The 18934-nt window shown below is 46.1% G+C and overlaps 1 protein-coding gene across 4 annotated transcripts in view; it reads right to left on the bottom strand.

The window, feature by feature from the left end:
* Positions 1-18934, bottom strand: part of LOC118370721 (F-box/WD repeat-containing protein 7-like) — a 104258-nt gene that overhangs the window by 43939 nt on the left and 41385 nt on the right. The window contains exon 1 of one of the 4 annotated variants that reach the window (XM_052486712.1): positions 1264-1628. The exons of 2 other annotated variants lie outside the window; for them this stretch is intronic. In XM_052486712.1, coding sequence (XP_052342672.1) covers positions 1264-1302 — 39 coding nt within the window. In that variant the 5' untranslated portion in view covers positions 1303-1628. Of the gene's footprint in view, positions 1-1263; positions 1629-18934 lie in introns of those variants that run through there. One more of the 4 variants, XM_052486711.1, reaches the window with a different exon arrangement.

The raw sequence follows: 18934 nt of genomic DNA, 5'->3' as shown, positions 1-18934 counted from the left end.
ACCGGTTGATTGCCTCTCATAAGGGCTCGCTTTCCACACAGCCAAGATATTAAGCGGATCAGCAACCGCATTTGTCAATGTCATCCGCACTTGAAACCGTAATCGCTTTTAAGAGACGCTGTGATGTTGGTTGCAGTCTTTCAACCTCATCACCAAAGTCTATGAAAAATTCCACCACAATAAGCGTGCATTTCGGGATGACATACTATGATGGATAACAATCTGTCATAAACGCTGTTTTGCCTTATATACAGCAGTCTGACACAGTGACCCATCATTTGTGCTTGAAGCCTCAAGCAAGTCTACAGTGTAAGGAATATAGTCTATTCTTCAACAGGCAATTCAACAGATACAAATCAGATACCTGTAGGCTAACTATGCAGTGAGTCACTTGGCAACACAAGATGCCCACAACTGCATATGTAATAGCCTGATGCATAACACATAGGCAGACCAAGGGAAATATTTGGAAGAGGAAACAGAATAGCTACAAGCTAACCTAAAAGCACGGATTAAAAATACAACATATTGCTCATTATAACCTGGAAATGGAGGTTATATTCTATGCGGAAATGGGAGGAAAATTCCATCCGCCATAAACATATCAAAAAACAAAGTATCTAGTCTAATCATTCCTTCTGATGTTAGAGCACTCTATGCGGGTAAATAATGAAGCATTGTAGCCCATTGGTTAATATGCCGTGATGCAAAGGAACACACTGCTCACACGGTCAGTGTGACACGCAAATGCAGTTAATTGATGGGCAGATAGGCTGGGTCACCGCGTTTTCAACAACGGGCATAATCCATGGTAAAGGAATGAATGCTCATTGCTCAAATATTACAGTGGGAAAATGTGAAGCTACGACAGCAAACCTCACGTGTAATTATTATGCAATAGGCCTATGCATAAAGCCCAATGTATTTCATAAGCAACATTTATTTATTATGTTGCCGACATCCCTGTACCCTGAATGTCATAACGAAAATGTGCTCAGTATGAATCTCAGTCATTCTAAAATATTAATCAAATCGGCTATGATATGAGCCCCGCATAATTTCCCTGCTGTTCCCGTTCATCCTCTGCAGTGCCTGCCCATTCAATCTGCTGATGTACACAGCGGCGCGTCATTTTCAGCCATTCGATTCGCAACTGGCAGAAAATTATTTCCCAGGCGCTCGGTCAATATGTCAATCATGCAACGATATGACAGCAGTATTGTGCGGCATGATGATGCATATAGACGTAGAAAGCCTACTCACTTTATAGAAAATCATCTTTAAAGTGCCGTAGAAACCCATGTTTGGTAATCCGGCTGTGGGTTCCTTTTCCTTCACTGCGAATCGTTGAATCCACAATATGACAGAGTGGTAGAATCGCAGTGCAAAGGGGAGCAGGGCAGGGTGCTCGCGGGTAGATCCGTGACAATCTCTGATGTGGACATGCTCGAGCACGTCACCGGGCGTGCGTGTTTGGCGGTAGGTGTAGTAGATTTATCTGTATGGAATAGCTCCGTCCGTGCCACACCGATTGATTTTTCTCAGTAACGATTCAAATACAGAACGATGAAGCTAGGCAGCTCTCACTACCGATTGCCCCACAGGACTGCACGAGCAAGGATAATGAGCAAGGAGAGAGGGATGATAAAAAAAGGGGAAGTTGCAACTCGGGAGAAAGGGGAGGGCCATGCCCTCTTCAGAGCCTTTACAACGCTAGCTTCTGTGTAGAGCTCAGATTACATTTTCCCCGGCGGTGAGGAGCCGAATGGTGCAGTCCAACAATCAACAGTATGCGCAGCGCATCAATTATTGGTGCGAATACACAGCAGCCAGGCAGGAAAGGGGAGGGGAAATCACGGGTGTGACTAGATGGCGTACAGCTACGACCGGAAGTGACTTTTCGTAGCAGGTTGAGAGAGGTGTTTCACTAACCTTAACCTAATTCTCCTAATCTGCCGTGTTAATTATTCCAATTTGCTGTGCAAATGCGTGTAAATTCTCCTAACCTGCTATGAAAAAGTCACTTTCCGGTCATAGCTGTATACCACCGAGTTCCCCCCTCACTTGTTGCAGTCCACACACACCCCATGGTATGGCAGCAGTGGCACCGCTAATGTTCTTTCCCCATCACTGGGCAGGAGGTATTTATCACAACATGCTTTGAATAGGATATTCTGTATAATCAGTGCTCTGCTTAGGGCAGTCAGACACAAATTACACCCCGAAAAGTGAGAAACTATATAAATATTAGAGGGAGAATGTGATATTGAATAAACAATTTAAAACTTTATTATGCATGGGCTGAAATATTAACGCATAACATTCATATATTATATTCCACACTTCATTTAGCCCGGGGATAAAGAGAAATCCATTATTCTCTAGTCGGCAGCGGTACATAATATGCACTTCAGGTGCAGCACCTAATTTACACACAAAATGAACGCTAATTCCTTTTCAATATGGGCAAAAACAATGATGGGCCTTTGTTAACATAACTAGAACATAGGTGATGGCTTCACAACTGGGAAAGGGCTATCACATGCAAATTATACTGATGTCGAGGGGAAATAAAACAACTCTAAACTACTGGTTTGGGTCCAAAACAAAACAAAGTCACAGCTGAACAAACTAATAAATAATAATGGTTGAGGTGAACACACACTGTTAAAAGAAAATACTTTACAGTATTTGTCACCTCCAAGGTAAGAGGGATGATTTGCACAGGGCTATCCAGCTATCTGGTAAACAAATCCTGCACTGGCAGGTAGCTAGCTCGGCTATTGTTATTCAAATAATGCCTTGTGTAGAAAATAAATAAACATGAAAAGCCCTTTCGTTTATGTTGATCAATTTGGACAAATGGGAAACTAGTCTGGGGATCTTGCATTAGGTCTGTAAACACCTGCAAGGTAAAAGCAACGAGCCTGCAGTCCTGCAATTCTCTGAACATGTTGAGACTTGTTCTCCATAGGGGCCGATTCACAAAAAAGCTGTTGCAGTGCCCATATTTCCTATTGAGAGTGTCATTGGCTGTTGCAGTGCCCATATTTCCTATTGAGAGTGTCATTGGCTGTTGCAGTGCCCATATTTCCTATTGAGAGTGTCATTGGCAACATGGGACCTACATTGTTTTATTATCTTGTTAGAACATCTCTTTAGACATCTGTCAGCACATTACCGGTGAAGGTTGATTCAAAAAACCTATCCATTTCCCTCTCATCAACACCTTGGAGATTCCCTGAAAACACACCACTTCGATTCAGCTACGACCGGAAGTTACGGGAACTTACGCAGCAGCTTAGGAGAATTAACGTAGCAGGTTAAGAGAATTAGGTTAAGGTTAAGAAACTGTGATTGTTGTGTAGTAAATATTTCTGGTTTCATTTTCATTGATATTTATCAACGTTTTTTCCTGTGAAGCGCGTTGCATTGCATTCCTGTCTGAAATGTGCTATATAAATAAAGCTTGATTATGATTTGATTAGGGTTATCAAAAATACTCTTCTAAACTGCTACGAAAAGTCATTTCCACGAGGGTTCCCGAGTGCACTGCAGTGCAAGAGGCGTCACTACAGACCCTGGTTTGATTCCAGGCTGTATCACAACCGGCCGTGAATGGGAGTCCCATAGGGCGACGGCCCAGCATCAGCCGGGTTAGGGTTTGGCTGGGGTAGGCCGTCACTGTAAATAACAATTTGTTCTTAACTGGCTTACCAAGTTAAATAAAAAAATCCAGTCGTAGATGTATTGAAGTGCTGTGTTTTAGGGAGTCTCCAACACCTTGAGTTCTTGCCCCTGTTCCACAGTCCACCTGCCTAACAGCCTCTGTATTAGTCAGTCAATATGATAACCACACAGAGATAATGGAGGAGGATCACAGGAAGGCCCTCTTCACGGGTTACTGACTGGGAATCAGATTTACCAGCTCTAAATGCCATTAAGACACTCGACACCTGTCATTATCTAATCATCTGGATTCAGGTGGGAAATCGGGGGTTTGGCAGGGAGAGGTGAGGAGAGGCACTTGTCAAATTGGTGAGACAAGAAAGAGAGGAGAGAAAATGTGCCAGTATCCCGAAACCATTTGAAGGAAATCGGAAAACTCATACAAGGCAGGCCATAGAGCAACGCCTTAGAAAAGCAAGCCACCTTGATAATCAGATGTTAGTTTAATAGAGATAGTAAACCATGTACACACACAGCTATTTATGTTTTATGACAAGGACTTGCATGTATGACGAACTACCTTTAAAGGGTACAATTGAGGCCTTTGAGAGAGAGAGGGGCCTCACTGCAGCCTCACCTGCTCCCCATGTAATCTAGTGTTGGAGGGGTTAAAGGTGGCAAGGTGCAGTATAACTAAGATAGTCTGGAGCGCCTTGTGTGTGTCCCTTCTCCCTGCACTGAAAATCTTTCCTTGTTTGTTTTTGTTGCCACAGCAACACCAAGCAGCACACGAGACGATGTGTGTGTGTGTGTGTTGGGGCCTCTTGAGAACAACCCCCTCGCTGCCCAACCTTAACACAGTACATTGGAATGCGTGGAACGCGAGAGCGGTGGCGCCCCAGCCTTTGAAGAGCCTGTGACCTCTGTTGCTCCCCTTCTGCCGCTCGGTAAAGCATTAACAGACAGCGGCGCTAGGCTCTTACCTCACAACACTTATCAAAACCTCTTAAAAACCCTCCCCACCCAGACATGGGGCTCCCACAAATCAAATCAAAGTTTATTTGTCAAGTGCGCCGAATACAACAGGTGTAGACCTCACAGTGAAATGCTTACTTACAGGCTCTAACCAACAGTGCAAAAAAAGGTGTTAGGTGACAATAGGTAAGTAAAGAAAGGCTATATACAGTAGCGAGGCTACACACAGACACCGTTTAGTCAGGCTGATTGAGGTAGTATGTACATGAATGTATGGTTAAAGTGACTATGCATATATGATAAACAGAGAGTAGCAGCAGTGTAAAAAGAGGCGTTGGGGTGGGGGGGCACACAATGCAAATACTCCCGGTAACCTGTTCAGGAGTCTTATGGCTTGGGGGTAAAAAACTGTTGAGAAGCCTTTTTGTCCTAGACTTGGCACTCCGGTACAGGTGTCCTCCGAAGTAAACTCATTTCAGACTGGTATCTCAGCCTTGTCTGCGTTTTGTCTTCTCGTCTTTAAGTGATAGACATCCGGGAGAGAGACAGACAGATCTCTCTCTCTCTATAGATATATAAATATATCTAGATATAGATCTATCTATCCATCCATCTATCTATATAGAGAGCGATATATAGAGACAGAGAGGATTGAGAAGGATAATATATGATGAATGGTTCTGTGTTGGAATATATATTGGGAACTAGAATGGAGAATGTAGTAAAATTACTATCTTGTAACAGCGCAGTGGTTTGTCTGGAGGGCAAATGCAAATGATCGGTTCCCTTTATGTCTCTCCTCTCTCTCTCTCGTATGGAGCTTCCGACACAAACAGTAGGCTACAGCATGTGGATGTATGAATTTCTATGGCAGTGTTTCAGCCAACAGAATAGAAATTCGCTTATGAGTTCTTCAGGAAAAATTGAGCACCCATGACTGTTTTTTTTATGTACGTGATACTGCAGTATTTAAAAAAAGAAAAGGAACTGCAGAACTGATTCACGGAATTCATCATTCTTCATGAGGTTTCATTAAATAAAGGGTAGAAACTTAACCCTCTATAGGTGCATAAGATGGACTTGGACATTGAGCTTTTCAAAGGCAACAGATAGGTGGGAAAATACCCTGGCTCAAGCTATAGGAGAATGGTCTCCTTGATCAAATGTTTCAACGTGGGGCCTTGTTGAACTTGAAGCAGCAAATACGTCTTGGGCAGTGGTGAGTCTCTGAATAACCGCCGTGTCATTGTCCTGGCGGTGACAAAATAGGGGACCGTGGGCGGGGGGCCTTCGATCTCAATGGCCGCTCACCGAGAGAGCAAAAGCAGGGTGCAATTCCAACCAGACAGATGACATGCGATCGACGGACGACCACGGGGAGAGATGTGACAAATAGAACCTTGGTCCATCGGTGCAGCATTCCATTCTGGGGATCATTATTCTGAATAATGACATCATCTGCCCGTGGCTGCTTGGGGCCATTAGCATAACAGCCTTTAGCCACCCACACGACTGCAACCCAAGAGTCCAGGCCTCTATTGGGGTCAGGTCAACGAGGAAATTAAAGTGAGGAGGACTGACATCTCCTATTGTGACATCACGAGTGTTCCATGGAAAATGACATGGACAGAATAGAGGATAAAAGGGCAATGTCCATCACTGCCAATCACACGCTGTTAAGAGTCAAATAGTAACTTAACCTGGACCCAAGGTTGTTTTCAGGCTTGATATCTGGCATCCTGAAAGTCTGGGAAGCCCATCGGAAATTCCAGAGACCAATAGTCTCCACTACAGTGAGTTTGAAGAGGAGAAAGTGTACAAAACTCTCTGCACTATGGAGAACAAAAGTTTAACTCCCCTTAGACAACCTACTGGCCAGGGTACGCACCCCCCCCCCCAAGACACCAGGGGCGACCGGGTGTGCTTTGGACCCGTGATAATAACACCATAAATTACTGTGACAAAACTAATATCGAGCTTTATTAGTTGTTCATCTGCCATCAGGATCTAAAATTGGACTTTCTATTTCCCTGCTGAAAGCCATTGAAGGTCAGGCTTCACAATAACACCACAAGGCATTCCCACTTCCTGGAAGGAATACTTAATAAGTAAGTAAATAAGAAATCAAACCGCTGACTAAAGACTTTGATATTTTTCTGCCCCGGGATTCAAGTGAGAAGAGAGACGTCGGACCTCACTGTGACATTTATCTAACCAACTGTGCCTCTTTCTGGATTACAACTGAGAGAAACGGAACTAAATCCCTGGCTGACAAAAAGGTCACCTGGATTATTTTCCTAATCAAAAGAAACCAGTGCTTTATCTATTAGCAGGAACCAGGTAGCAGGCTCGTGTTTAACTTCCAGCGGCATTGTAGGAAAAAGTATATCTGGGTGGTGGGCTCCTGCAGTTTCTCAGTGGATGGGAGGCTAGAGGCTTCTTCCTGACCTCCCATCTGGAGCCTTCCCTTCTGGGGTGGGCCAGGCACGGCACCTCCCAGCTATGGAGGCCTGGCCAGATCTGAGAACAGCAACCATCGCTTACCTCGTATTTTCTCACTGCCTACTGATATAGTGTATCACTGATCTGTGACCTGCCTTTAGAGAGGGACTTCAAATGAAAATGGGGGAGGAGGAAGCTGTTGACCTTGTTGAGTAGAGCGAATAAATCAGACAGCAGGAAGTGTTGTGTCCTTTGTGGATGGGTTGAATTAACCCTTTGGCACTGAACTACAGCAAAGCCGACACGCACGCATACAGAGTTAGAAGGCCGAACACGAGTTCTCCCTCGGATTCTTCAAAGCCAGTCTTGACCTTTACCCATCGTCAATTAATACAGAGATCTTCTGCTAGCTACGAACGGCAGCTATAAACAAGATCAGTCAGAGCATGACTTATGTACCAGACAGCCACGCAGGAAAACAATGTCAGGGGTTGATAATGTTTCTGGGAGCATTTATATAACATCGTTAAATGATTTAGCTGCAGGCCTGTACCATGAACAGGGAACTTACCGACACTGCCACTCTAATAACGCAGTTAACGTGAATACTATCCCTCTGTCCCATCCCTACTGTGTTGCGGTTTAGCATGTTTTGCATTTACCGCATCAATATTCCACATGGACATGAACACGGAGAGAAGAGGGTTACAGAACTGGCAGCCATAAGCCAGGTGAAACTTGGCCTGCGCGGGTGTCAACATTTACAGAGGAATGGATAAACCCCCTTTAATTATTCAAAAGTGCCACTCCACAGCCCAGATTAGCAGCGGTGGTTTGCTGGCTGGGTGTCTGGATGAGCTAGTTGGAGGAGGAGGACGAGGAGTGTGAGGAGCCCAACTGTGTCTGAGTTACCTTTGACCTTCCTGGGTCTCTGGGTTCTGCCCAGTGCTCAATAGGGGACCATAGCTCCACCTCCTTTTTCACATATTTTTCAGATCTCAACCTCTCCTATCCACAGTCCCACCTCTCCTATCCACAGTCCCACCTCTCCTATCCACAGTCCCACCTCTCCCATCCACAGTCCCACCTCTCCCATCCACAGTCCCACCTCTCCCATCCACAGTCCCACCTCTCCCATCCACAGTCCCACCTCTCCCATCCACAGTCCCACCTCTCCCATCCACAGTCCCACCTCTCCCATCCACAGTCCCACCTCTCCCATCCACAGTCCCACCTCTCCCACCTCTCCCATCCACAGTCCATCCACAGTCCCACCTCTCCTATCCACAGTCCCACCTCTCCTATCCACAGTCCCACCTCTCCTATCCACAGTCCCACCTCTCCCATCCACAGTCCCACCTCTCCTATCCACAGTCCCACCTCTCCTATCCACAGTCCCACCTCTCCTATCCACAGTCCCACCTCTCCTATCCACAGTCCCACCTCTCCTATCCACAGTCCCACCTCTCCTATCCACAGTCCCACCTCTCCTATCCACAGTCCCACCTCTCCTATCCACAGTCCCACCTCTCCTATCCACAGTCCCACAACACCCCACCTCTCCCAACACAGGAACAGGCCTCTATGGGGAACTATTGCCCTCTTCTAATAGGATCAGAAAGAGCAGGCTATTCAATCCAGACCTCTGCAAATTACAGATATGAAGCAGGAAGCCAGAGTCCCATTTTTCCCAACATGGGGGAGGAACAGGCATGTATGTTGGGGTCTTTGCCCTCTTCTAATAGGCATGGCAGAAAGAGCAGGCTATTCAATTCCAGACCACTGCAAATTACAGAATGTATGCACAAGCCAGACTGTAAGTGCTCCATTTTTCTGTAAATGGCATATATGGGGGAATATAATATATTATGTTGGTCACCCCCCCACCACCAAGGCAATTTGGAGAATAATTTATAAAGCCAGTATCTCGGCGTGTAGTAAAATGCCATTGGAGAATGCAGATGGGCTGGCCATGTCCATATTATCAAGCTTCAGCATCTCAATAAACGGTGACCTTTAAATGCAGAGTGGTTTGTGGGTGTGAAGCACTTTGCCAAGATGTGGGACTGTTCATTGAGTTATGAATGCGTGGCCGTGGCTCTGTACATCCGGAGCGCACACACACACACACACACACTGAGTATCTCCCACCCACGCTCGCGCTTCAGCAGATGTCACTTTCTCCTTTAAAAATAGCTACAAATTACAGCCCTGCTGCTCCCCTAACAATACCCAAGGACTAATAGGCATTCTCCTAGACCCTGCACTGGAAGGGGCAAGCCAGGGAAGAAGAGGAGGAGGAGGAAGAGGAGATGCCAGGGTAAAGGAATCTCACTAGAACACACAGCATGTTTCTCATGTACAGTTTTCTAGAAAAAGCCACAACTACATCATACCGGAGCCAACTCCATACTACAAAACATCCCTCTCAAAAGGAGAAGATACAGGGGCCGAACCGGAGCAAAATCTATTCTCTGAGATGTAATTGGAGTGGATGGAGCAGCTGGCAACTTTGGGCTTGGGATCTCAGAAAAGCTCGAGAGTGGGATAGTTTTCTCCAGAGCAGAGGAAAAAGAAAGACCTAGGACTCAAAAGCTGAGGCTAGTGGAGAAGACACGAAACTGAACGAGGACGGAGAAGCAATTTGGAGCGGAGAGGGTGAGGTAGCCGTTGTTTTTCACTTTGCTGTCTTTTTGAAGATTACGGCGTGATGAATCAGGAAGACAGGTGAGCCTGAAGGATGGTGTAACATGGAAGGAATGCAGGTGGAGGATCCAGGAACGTCTTGACATGTTTAGCTGAGCTACGACCAGCAACAACAGCTCTTTGTACCAGAAAACCCATTGTATTTGCAGTCCGGAAACATTGCTACATTTCAATACCGCTGTTCTCCCATACTTGACAGTTTACTTACCCAATGTCCTAAATGCCATCTCCACAGCAACCAGCTACAAATAGAGGAGTCAAAGTCAAACACATAAACAAGGGTCTCATGATAAGAAGGATAAGGAGGTCAATATGAAAGAAGCGGCCATTTTTAACCTCTGTCCAATTACCAGAGACTCGGGGGACAACGCTTGATCTGGTTTAGATGTTAGCCATCGGCTTAGCCTTTGAAAAGTACAGGCTCTTTGTCTAAATGGAATTTGAGGAATTAGACTTATCTATAACAGGCTAACAGCAGGAGTGAGTGATAGTGTTGTGATGAGTCAGGTGGTAAAAATGCTGCCACACGCACACACACGCACACACGCACACACGCACACGTTGCCATGTCTTGTGTTCAAAGTGAAAGAGACATAAATGGAATTTGTTTTGGGTGGTTTGTCAGTGGAATGTGACTGACGCAACTCAACAGCAATGCAACCTGGTCCGAGTAGTTGAGGAATGCCCATAACCACAGCCATGTCTGAAATATTCTCCTCCACTCCTGAGTATGCAAGTACAGTATATTAACATGACAGTGTATGCTTGTGTAAGTAAGCATGTGTGTGTTTGTCAGTCAGTGAGAGGGTATGTGTGTCGGTGAGAGTTTATGCATGAATGCGTGTGTGTGTGTGTGTACTGTAGCTGAACCTGAAGCAGTAATCTGCTAGAGTGTGTGTACGTGTGAACGTTTGGTGGGTTTTAACACATGCTCCCTGATAGCGGAATCCTGCAGTCTTTCTGCATGACTAGCTGAGCCAGCAGTGGTGTGGAAGAGCATCCTCCCGTCCTGGGAACACACTCGTCACACTTCCTCGGTTAACCCGGTTAGCATCACCACACATGAACGCAGACACACACACATACACATACATACACACACTCGGTGGTCTGCCCTTCAGGTGCGTCGCTCCCTTACACAGTACGCGATCCTCCCCTTTTCCACACGTCTCAACAGACTCTTGTAGTCACCATATCCCCTGAGGAGAAGCTAGGTAGAACCCAAAAACATCTCTATGTTGAGAGCACCTGGGTCTGTATCCATGCGGCCTGTAGCCTAGCGGTTAGAGAGGTGAGTCAGCAACCGGCGGGCAGCCAGTTTGAATCCCGGGTACGACAGAAAAGAATCTGGCGGGAAGTGAGCCGGTATTAAATCCTAGATGCCTTCACCTGCCCTTGTGCACTTGCGCCCAATGTGGAAGCCTCCAAAATCTCTCCAAAAGCGGTACGTGTCTTTGGTAGGGGTTGGGTTTAAAGCAGAGGTCAAATTTCTGACTGCCCAATAGTGACGTTAATCATATTTAGAGTGGCCGGCCAGACCTCGCAGGTCTTTCACCACCTCCACTATCCATCCTCTGCCCTGCAGCTGCAGTGCAACAATATTGCAGTACTACAGTCAGCTAACACACTCCTAGGGTATTCCAGCCCAACACTATACTACAGCTATAATATTACAGTACTACAGTCAGCTAACACTCTCCTAGGGTATTCCAGCCCAACACTATACTACAGCTATAATATTACAGTACTACAGTCAGCTAACACTCTCCTAGGGTATTCCAGCCCAACACTATACTACAGCTATACTATTACAGTACTACAGTCAGCTAACACTCTCCTAGGGTATTCCAGCCCAACACTATACTACAGCTATAATATTACAGTACTACAGTCAGCTAACACTCTGCTAGAGTATTCCAGCCCAACACTATACTACAGCTATAATATTACAGTACTACAGTCAGCTAACACTCTGCTAGAGTATTCCAGCCCAACACTACACTACAGCTATAATATTACAGTACTACAGTCAGCTAACACTCTGCTAGAGTATTCCAGCCCAACAATACACTACAGCTATAATATTACAGTACTACAGTCAGCTAACACTCTGCTAGAGAATTCCAGCCCAACACTACACTACAGCTATAATATTACAGTACTACAGTCAGCTAACACTCTGCTAGAGTATTCCAGCCCAACACTATACTACAGCTATAATATTACAGTACTACAGTCAGCTAACACTCTGCTAGAGTATTCCAGCCCAACACTACACTACAGCTATAATATTACAGTACTACAGTCAGCTAACACTCTGCTAGAGTATTCCAGCCCAACAATACACTACAGCTATAATATTACAGTACTACAGTCAGCTAACACTCTGCTAGAGTATTCCAGCCCAACACTACAGCTATAATATTACAGTACTACAGTCAGCTAACACTCTGCTAGAGTATTCCAGCCCAACACTACAGCTATAATATTACAGTACTACAGTCAGCTAACACTCTGCTAGAGTATTCCAGACCAACACTACAACTATAATATTACAGTACTACAGTCAGCTAACACTCTGCTAGAGTATTCCAGCCCAACACAACACTACATCTATAATATTACAGTACTACAGTCAGCTAACACTCTGCTAGAGTATTCCAGCCCACCACTACAGCTATAATATTACAGTACTAGTCAGCTAACACTCTGCTAGAGTATTCCAGCCCAACAATACACTACAGCTATAATATTACAGTACTACAGTCAGCTAACACTCTGCTAGAGTATTCCAGCCCAACACTACACTACAGCTATAATATTACAGTACTACAGTCAGCTAACACTCTGCTAGAGTATTCCAGCCCAACACTACACTACAGCTATAATATTACAGTACTACAGTCAGCTAACACTCTGCTAGAGTATTCCAGCCCAACACTACACTACAGCTATAATATTACAGTACTACAGTCAGCTAACACTCTGCTAGAGTATTCCAGCCCAACACTACACTACAGCTATAATATGACAGTACTACAGTCAGCTAACACTCTGCTAGAGTATTCCAGCCCAACACTACAGCTATAATATCACAGTACTACAGTCAGCTAACACTCTGCCAGAGTATTCCAGCCCATCACTACAACTATAATATTACAGTACTACAGTCAGCTAACACTCTGCTAGAGTATTCCAGCCCAACACTACAGCTATAATATTACAGTACTACAGTCAGCTAACACTCTGCTAGAGTATTCCAGCCCAACACTACACTACAGCTATAATATTACAGTACTACAGTCAGCTAACACTCTGCTAGAGTATTCCAGCCCAACACTACACTACAGCTATAATATTACAGTACTACAGTCTCTATGCTCCAAACACTTACCCCTTTAATGGACAAATAATAGTGTGATAGTGTTTCAGTTTGGTTCAAATGGCCCAGAGAGGGCTGTGTGGCTTCCAAAACTTTAATGGTTTAATTTCATAAACAGATCCATTTTTACAAGCACAACAAACACTGGTCCATCGTTTAGGAGGCATGAGCTGAGGTGTCTGTGTGTGTGAGTGAGGGGGGTGACTTGCTTGACTCAACAGCCTGAGGCAAACAGAGTGCCACTAGGGGAGGAAGTGTGTGTAAACAGCAGCATTGGCACGGCTCAATGCTCTGCCGTGTGTCATGGGACTCTCCTCATGTAACATGTTTAAGTCTACCGTTAGGAGGGGTTAGATTAGGACAGAAGGTTACAGTGAACGTACGACATATTGGTTTAATATGAGGAAGCAGAAATAACACAAGTGTGTGTACACAAATGTCTAGGTAAGTGTGTTGGTTGGGAAATAAACTGTCTCGGTAAATAAAATGGTTGAGCATTGTGTGTGTTTGTACAGAAATGGTTGAGTAGGCTATATGTGCAGTGAAACAGTTTCCTTTCTTTGAGAGTAAGGCCGCTTGTATGGGAGAATGGCAAGCGCTCTACAGTCCTATTAACCAACTGAACTGAGACAGTTGAGGGCAGGGATGGCAAGGAGGGAGGGATGGAGTGATGGCTGGGAGGGATGGAGTGATGGCTGGGAGGGATGGAGTGATGGCTGGGAGGGATGGCTGGGAGGGATGGCTGGGAGGGAGGTTGAGACTGAGGCCTTGAGAGGTGAGGTGTCTTGCTGGGATTCAGAGTGCTGGATGTGAGAGTAGAGGGTCAGAGTTGGGGCTGTTACGGTGACTAGGCTTCTCCAAAACGGCATTCCTAATATTAAGAACATTGCTGCGCTTTACAACAGGATTATAGTAGGCTTGTCATGATACCAACATTTGACAAACAACACGATACCAGGCCAAGTATGACCATACCAATTTAGTATCGGGATACCGAGGTGGGAAAACATGTTTTTTTTATCAGTGGCTTAGCATCCTGTTCGGCCCGGTTTGGTTTGTGAAATGATATAAAATGTGTGAAAATCCTGAAAAAAAAGAGGAACCTCCGGTAATATGGGTCATATTTTTTAAAGTTTAGGTTAGAGAAGATTTTTTTGCTGTAAAGCAACAAGCATGCCTGTCGTGAAGCGGTGCTCCATACCCTCTCTGACACTCAGAGGCTGCAGGACAGTCAACTCGGACTGGTCAGTGCGCTTGGTTATAACAGGCGATGAAATTATACAATTTCGAGCTTTACGAGCTGCTCCAATGTAACAAATGTACAAATCAGGGTCTGGATCCCGGCTCGCCATCACAGCTAAATTCTATGTTAGTGGAGGGAGAGAAGCAGGTGAAGCAGGTGAGTGAAGGCTGGTAGGGGATGAGGCTGGCTGATCACAGCTGCCACACCTGATATGCGCATGAAAGTGAAGTGGATATTATTGGACAAGTGCAGACAAGTGTATGCTATTCTGTTCTTCTGAAATAGACATTTTCTTCATATCATGATTATTCACACCTGTAAAATAAATAAGGGCTTCATTGTGATGTGTCGGCTATATTACATGGACTTAGTGGATTGTTTGAAATGTAGATGCTCCAAAAGGTGTGGATCAGTGACTTGTAGGCCAAGCGTGGGAAGCTACGGGATGATAAACTTGTTTATGTTCATTAATGGTCACTTACCATGAGACCAGCAGTTATTTGCATGACAATCACCTGCTGACAACATTTTTAGGACCACCACAGCCCTAGGTCAGAGTCAGTTCATTTGAGAGAGGGTAGATAGAGGGCCCTGCAGAATGTGGACAGTGTGTGTGTGTGTGTAGCACACATTGTGTACACACACACACACACACACACACACACACACACACACGACCAGATAGACCAGGGATGGGCAACTGCATTCCTCAGGGCCGGAGTGTTGTCGCCCTTCCCCCACATCCCTCGCAAACACAGCTGATTCAACTACACTGCATTCTAAACTGAAGACCAAGATTAGTTGAAGTTGGAGTCAGGTGTGTTAACTGGGGCAAAACTGTGACAGTGTTGAGAGGACTGGTGTTGCCCGTCCCTGAAATAGAGCAAGCAGCTCTAAGCAGAGGAAAGTGGCAGACTGCAGGGGAAAATATTAGTGATGTGTGTGTTAGTGGGAAAAGGGGACAAAGGGAGAGCGAGAGAGAAAGAGAGAGAGCATTGCTGACATGTCACCCAGGCAACAAAACCTAGCAGAGAGTTCTCTTATGACTATAAAAAGCCCTTAGCTATAGTCACCACAGCACATATCGAGCACCACTCAGAGAAACCGGTTACTACCCACAGGCAGAGACAGAGAAACACTGGTTACTACCCACAGGCAGAGACAGAGAAACACTGGTTACTACCCACAGGCAGAGAGAGAGGGAGAGAGAGAGAGAGAGAGAGAGAGAGAGAGAGAGAGAGAGAGAGAGAGGTTAGGCAGAGAAACACTGGTTACTACCCACAGGCAGAAAGACAGAGAAACACTGGTTACTACCCACAGGCAGAGAGAGAGAGAGAGAGAGAGAGAAACACTGGTTACTACCCACAGGCAGAGAAACACTGGTTACTACCCACAAGCAGAAAGAGAGAGAGAGAGAGAGAGGAGGGAGAGAAACACTGGTTACTACTACCCACAGGCAGAAAGAGAGAGAGAGAGAGCGAGAAACACTGGTTACTACCCACAGGCAGAGAGAGAGAGGAGGTTGAGAAACACTGGTTACTACCCACAGGCAGAGAGAGAGAGAAAACACTGGTTACTACCCACAGGCAGAGAGAGAGAGGAGGTTGAGAAACACTGGTTACTACCCACAGGCAGAGAGAGAGAGGAGGGAGCGCGAGATAGAGAAGAGAGGCCATGCTCCAACGCTCCATGCTGTCAGTCCTGCTTGGAGTCTAAGGGAAGCAGAGATTTGTGATTGGCAGGTAGAGAGACTGGAGTTAAACCTGAAGCAGAGGTAATGTGACCAGCCTGGTGGAGGTGAACACTGCCCTGAAAGACACACCGGTAAGGAGCAGACTGGAGATGCCAAGCAACATATGGGAGAGAGGAGAAACCTTGATAGTAGCTGCTACAGCTACTGTTAATTAGCTACCAGTTAGTAAAGTAACAGATACTAGACCTTGACAGTAAGATGAAAACGACAAGAATGAACGTTGAAGGATTGTTACACCCACAGAAACGTTGACTTGAAATGGAAATTCCCATTCTAGCCTAGTCTATTTCTATGGTTATTGCAACTGTCTCTGTTGGTGGTTCCCTCTTGCTTTCCAGAGCTGATAGGGCAGACCAGACGTTAACAGTTACAAACCTGGGGTGTATTCAAAATGGCGCCCTATTCCCTATACAGTGCACTACTTTTGACCAGAGCCCTAGTTGAAAGTAGTGCACTATGACGCAGCCCTGGACTGAGACAGTGCAGAGGCAGACCCCAGCTGCTGCATGGAGAGAACCTCACATGCCTGTGTGGGGTCTGGATTTAGGATATCCTGTTGAAGAGGGCCAAGGGCTGAGGTGAAGAGGATTCTCCTCCCCTCTCCCTCTTTGTCCCTCCCCCTCTCTCCTTTTTGTCAGCAGTGAAAGGTCAGCGTTAGACAACCCCTTGCTATTCTCCCCCTCTCAGTTCCTCCTTTTAGTACAGCAGTGGAGAGACAACCCCTTGCTATTCTCCCCCTCTCAGTTCCTCCTTTTAGTACAGCAGTGGAGAGACAACCCCTTGCTATTCTCCCCCTCTCAGTTCCTCCCCCCTCAGTTCCTCCTTTTAGTACAGCAGTGGAGAGTTCCTCCTTTTAGTACAGCAGTGGAGAGACAACCCCTTGCTATTCTCCCCCTCTCAGTTCCTCCTTTTAGTACAGCAGTGGAGAGACAACCCCTTGCTATTCTCCCCCTCTCAGTTCCTCCTTTTAGTACAGCAGTGGAGAGACAACCCCTTGCTATTCTCCCCCTCTCAGTTCCTCCTTTTAGTACAGCAGTGGAGAGACAACCCCTTGCTATTCTCCCCCTCTCAGTTCCTCCTTTTAGTACAGCAGTGGAGAGACAACCCCTTGCTATTCTCCCCCTCTCAGTTCCTCCTTTTAGTACAGCAGTGGAGAGACAACCCCTTGCTATTCTCCCTCAGTTCCTCCTTTTAGTACAGCAGTGGAGAGACAACCCCTTGCTATTCTCCCCTCTCAGTTCCTCCTTTTAGTTCCTCCTTTTAGTACAGCAGTGGAGAGACAACCCCTTGCTATTCTCCCCCTCTCAGTTCCTCCTTTTAGTACAGCAGTGGAGAGACAACCCCTTGCTATTCTCCCTCAGTTCCTCCTTTTAGTACAGCAGTGGAGAGACAACCCCTTGCTATTCTCCCCCTCTCAGTTCCTCCTTTTAGTACAGCAGTGGAGAGACAACCCCTTGCTATTCTCCCCCTCTCAGTTCCTCCTTTTAGTACAGCAGTGGAGAGACAACCCCTTGCTATTCTCCCCCTCTCAGTTCCTCCTTTTAGTACAGCAGTGGAGAGACAACCCCTTGCTATTCTCCCCCTCTCAGTTCCTCCTTTTAGTACAGCAGTGGAGAGACAACCCCTTGCTATTCTCCCCCTCTCAGTTCCTCCTTTTAGTACAGCAGTGGAGAGACAACCCCTTGCTATTCTCCCCCTCTCAGTTCCTCCTTTTAGTACAGCAGTGGAGAGACAACCCCTTGCTATTCTCCCCCTCTCAGTTCCTCCCCTTTTCCTCCTTTTAGTACAGCAGTGGAGAGACAACCCCTTGCTATTCTCCCCTCTCAGTTCCTCCTTTTAGTACAGCAGTGGAGAGACAACCCCTTGCTATTCTCCCCCTCTCAGTTCCTCCTTTTAGTACAGCAGTGGAGAGACAACCCCTTGCTATTCTCCCCCTCTCAGTTCCTCCTTTTAGTACAGCAGTGGAGAGACAACCCCTTGCTATTCTCCCCCTCTCCTCCTTTTAGTACAGTTCCTCCTTTTAGTACAGCAGTGGAGAGACAACCATCTTGCTATTCTCCCCCTCTCAGTTCCTCCTTTTAGTACAGCAGTGGAGAGACAACCCTCTTGCTATTCTCCCCCTCTCAGTTCCTCCTTTTAGTACAGCAGTGGAGAGACAACCCTCTTGCTATTCTCCCCCTCTCAGTTCCTCCTTTTAGTACAGCAGTGGAGAGACAACCCTCTTGCTATTCTCCCCCTCTCAGTTCCTCCTTTTAGTACAGCAGTGGAGAGACAACCCCTTGCTATTCTCCCTCAGTTCCTCCTTTTAGTACAGCAGTGGAGAGACAACCCCTTGCTATTCTCCCCAGTTCCTCCTTTTAGTACAGTTCCTCCCCCTTTTCCTCCTTTTAGTACAGCAGTGGAGAGACAACCCCTTGCTATTCTCCCCTCTCAGTTCCTCCTTTTAGTACAGCAGTGGAGAGACAACCCCTTGCTATTCTCCCCTCTCAGTTCCTCCTTTTAGTACAGCAGTGGTTCCTCCTTTTAGTAGACAACCCCTTGCTATTCTCCCTCTCAGTTCCTCCTTTTAGTACAGCAGTGGAGAGACAACCCCTTGCTATTCTCCCCCTCTCAGTTCCTCCTTTTAGTACAGCAGTGGAGAGACAACCCCTTGCTATTCTCCCCCTCTCAGTTCCTCCTTTTAGTACAGCAGTGGAGAGACAACCCCTTGCTATTCTCCCCCTCTCAGTTCCTCCTTTTAGTACAGCAGTGGAGAGACAACCCC

The sequence above is a fragment of the Oncorhynchus keta genome, chromosome 29, assembly GCF_023373465.1.
Source record: "Oncorhynchus keta strain PuntledgeMale-10-30-2019 chromosome 29, Oket_V2, whole genome shotgun sequence".
NCBI lineage: Eukaryota > Metazoa > Chordata > Actinopteri > Salmoniformes > Salmonidae > Oncorhynchus > Oncorhynchus keta.
The sequence above is the reverse complement of the archived record's forward strand: the minus strand, read 5'-3'. Positions and strand labels throughout refer to the sequence as shown.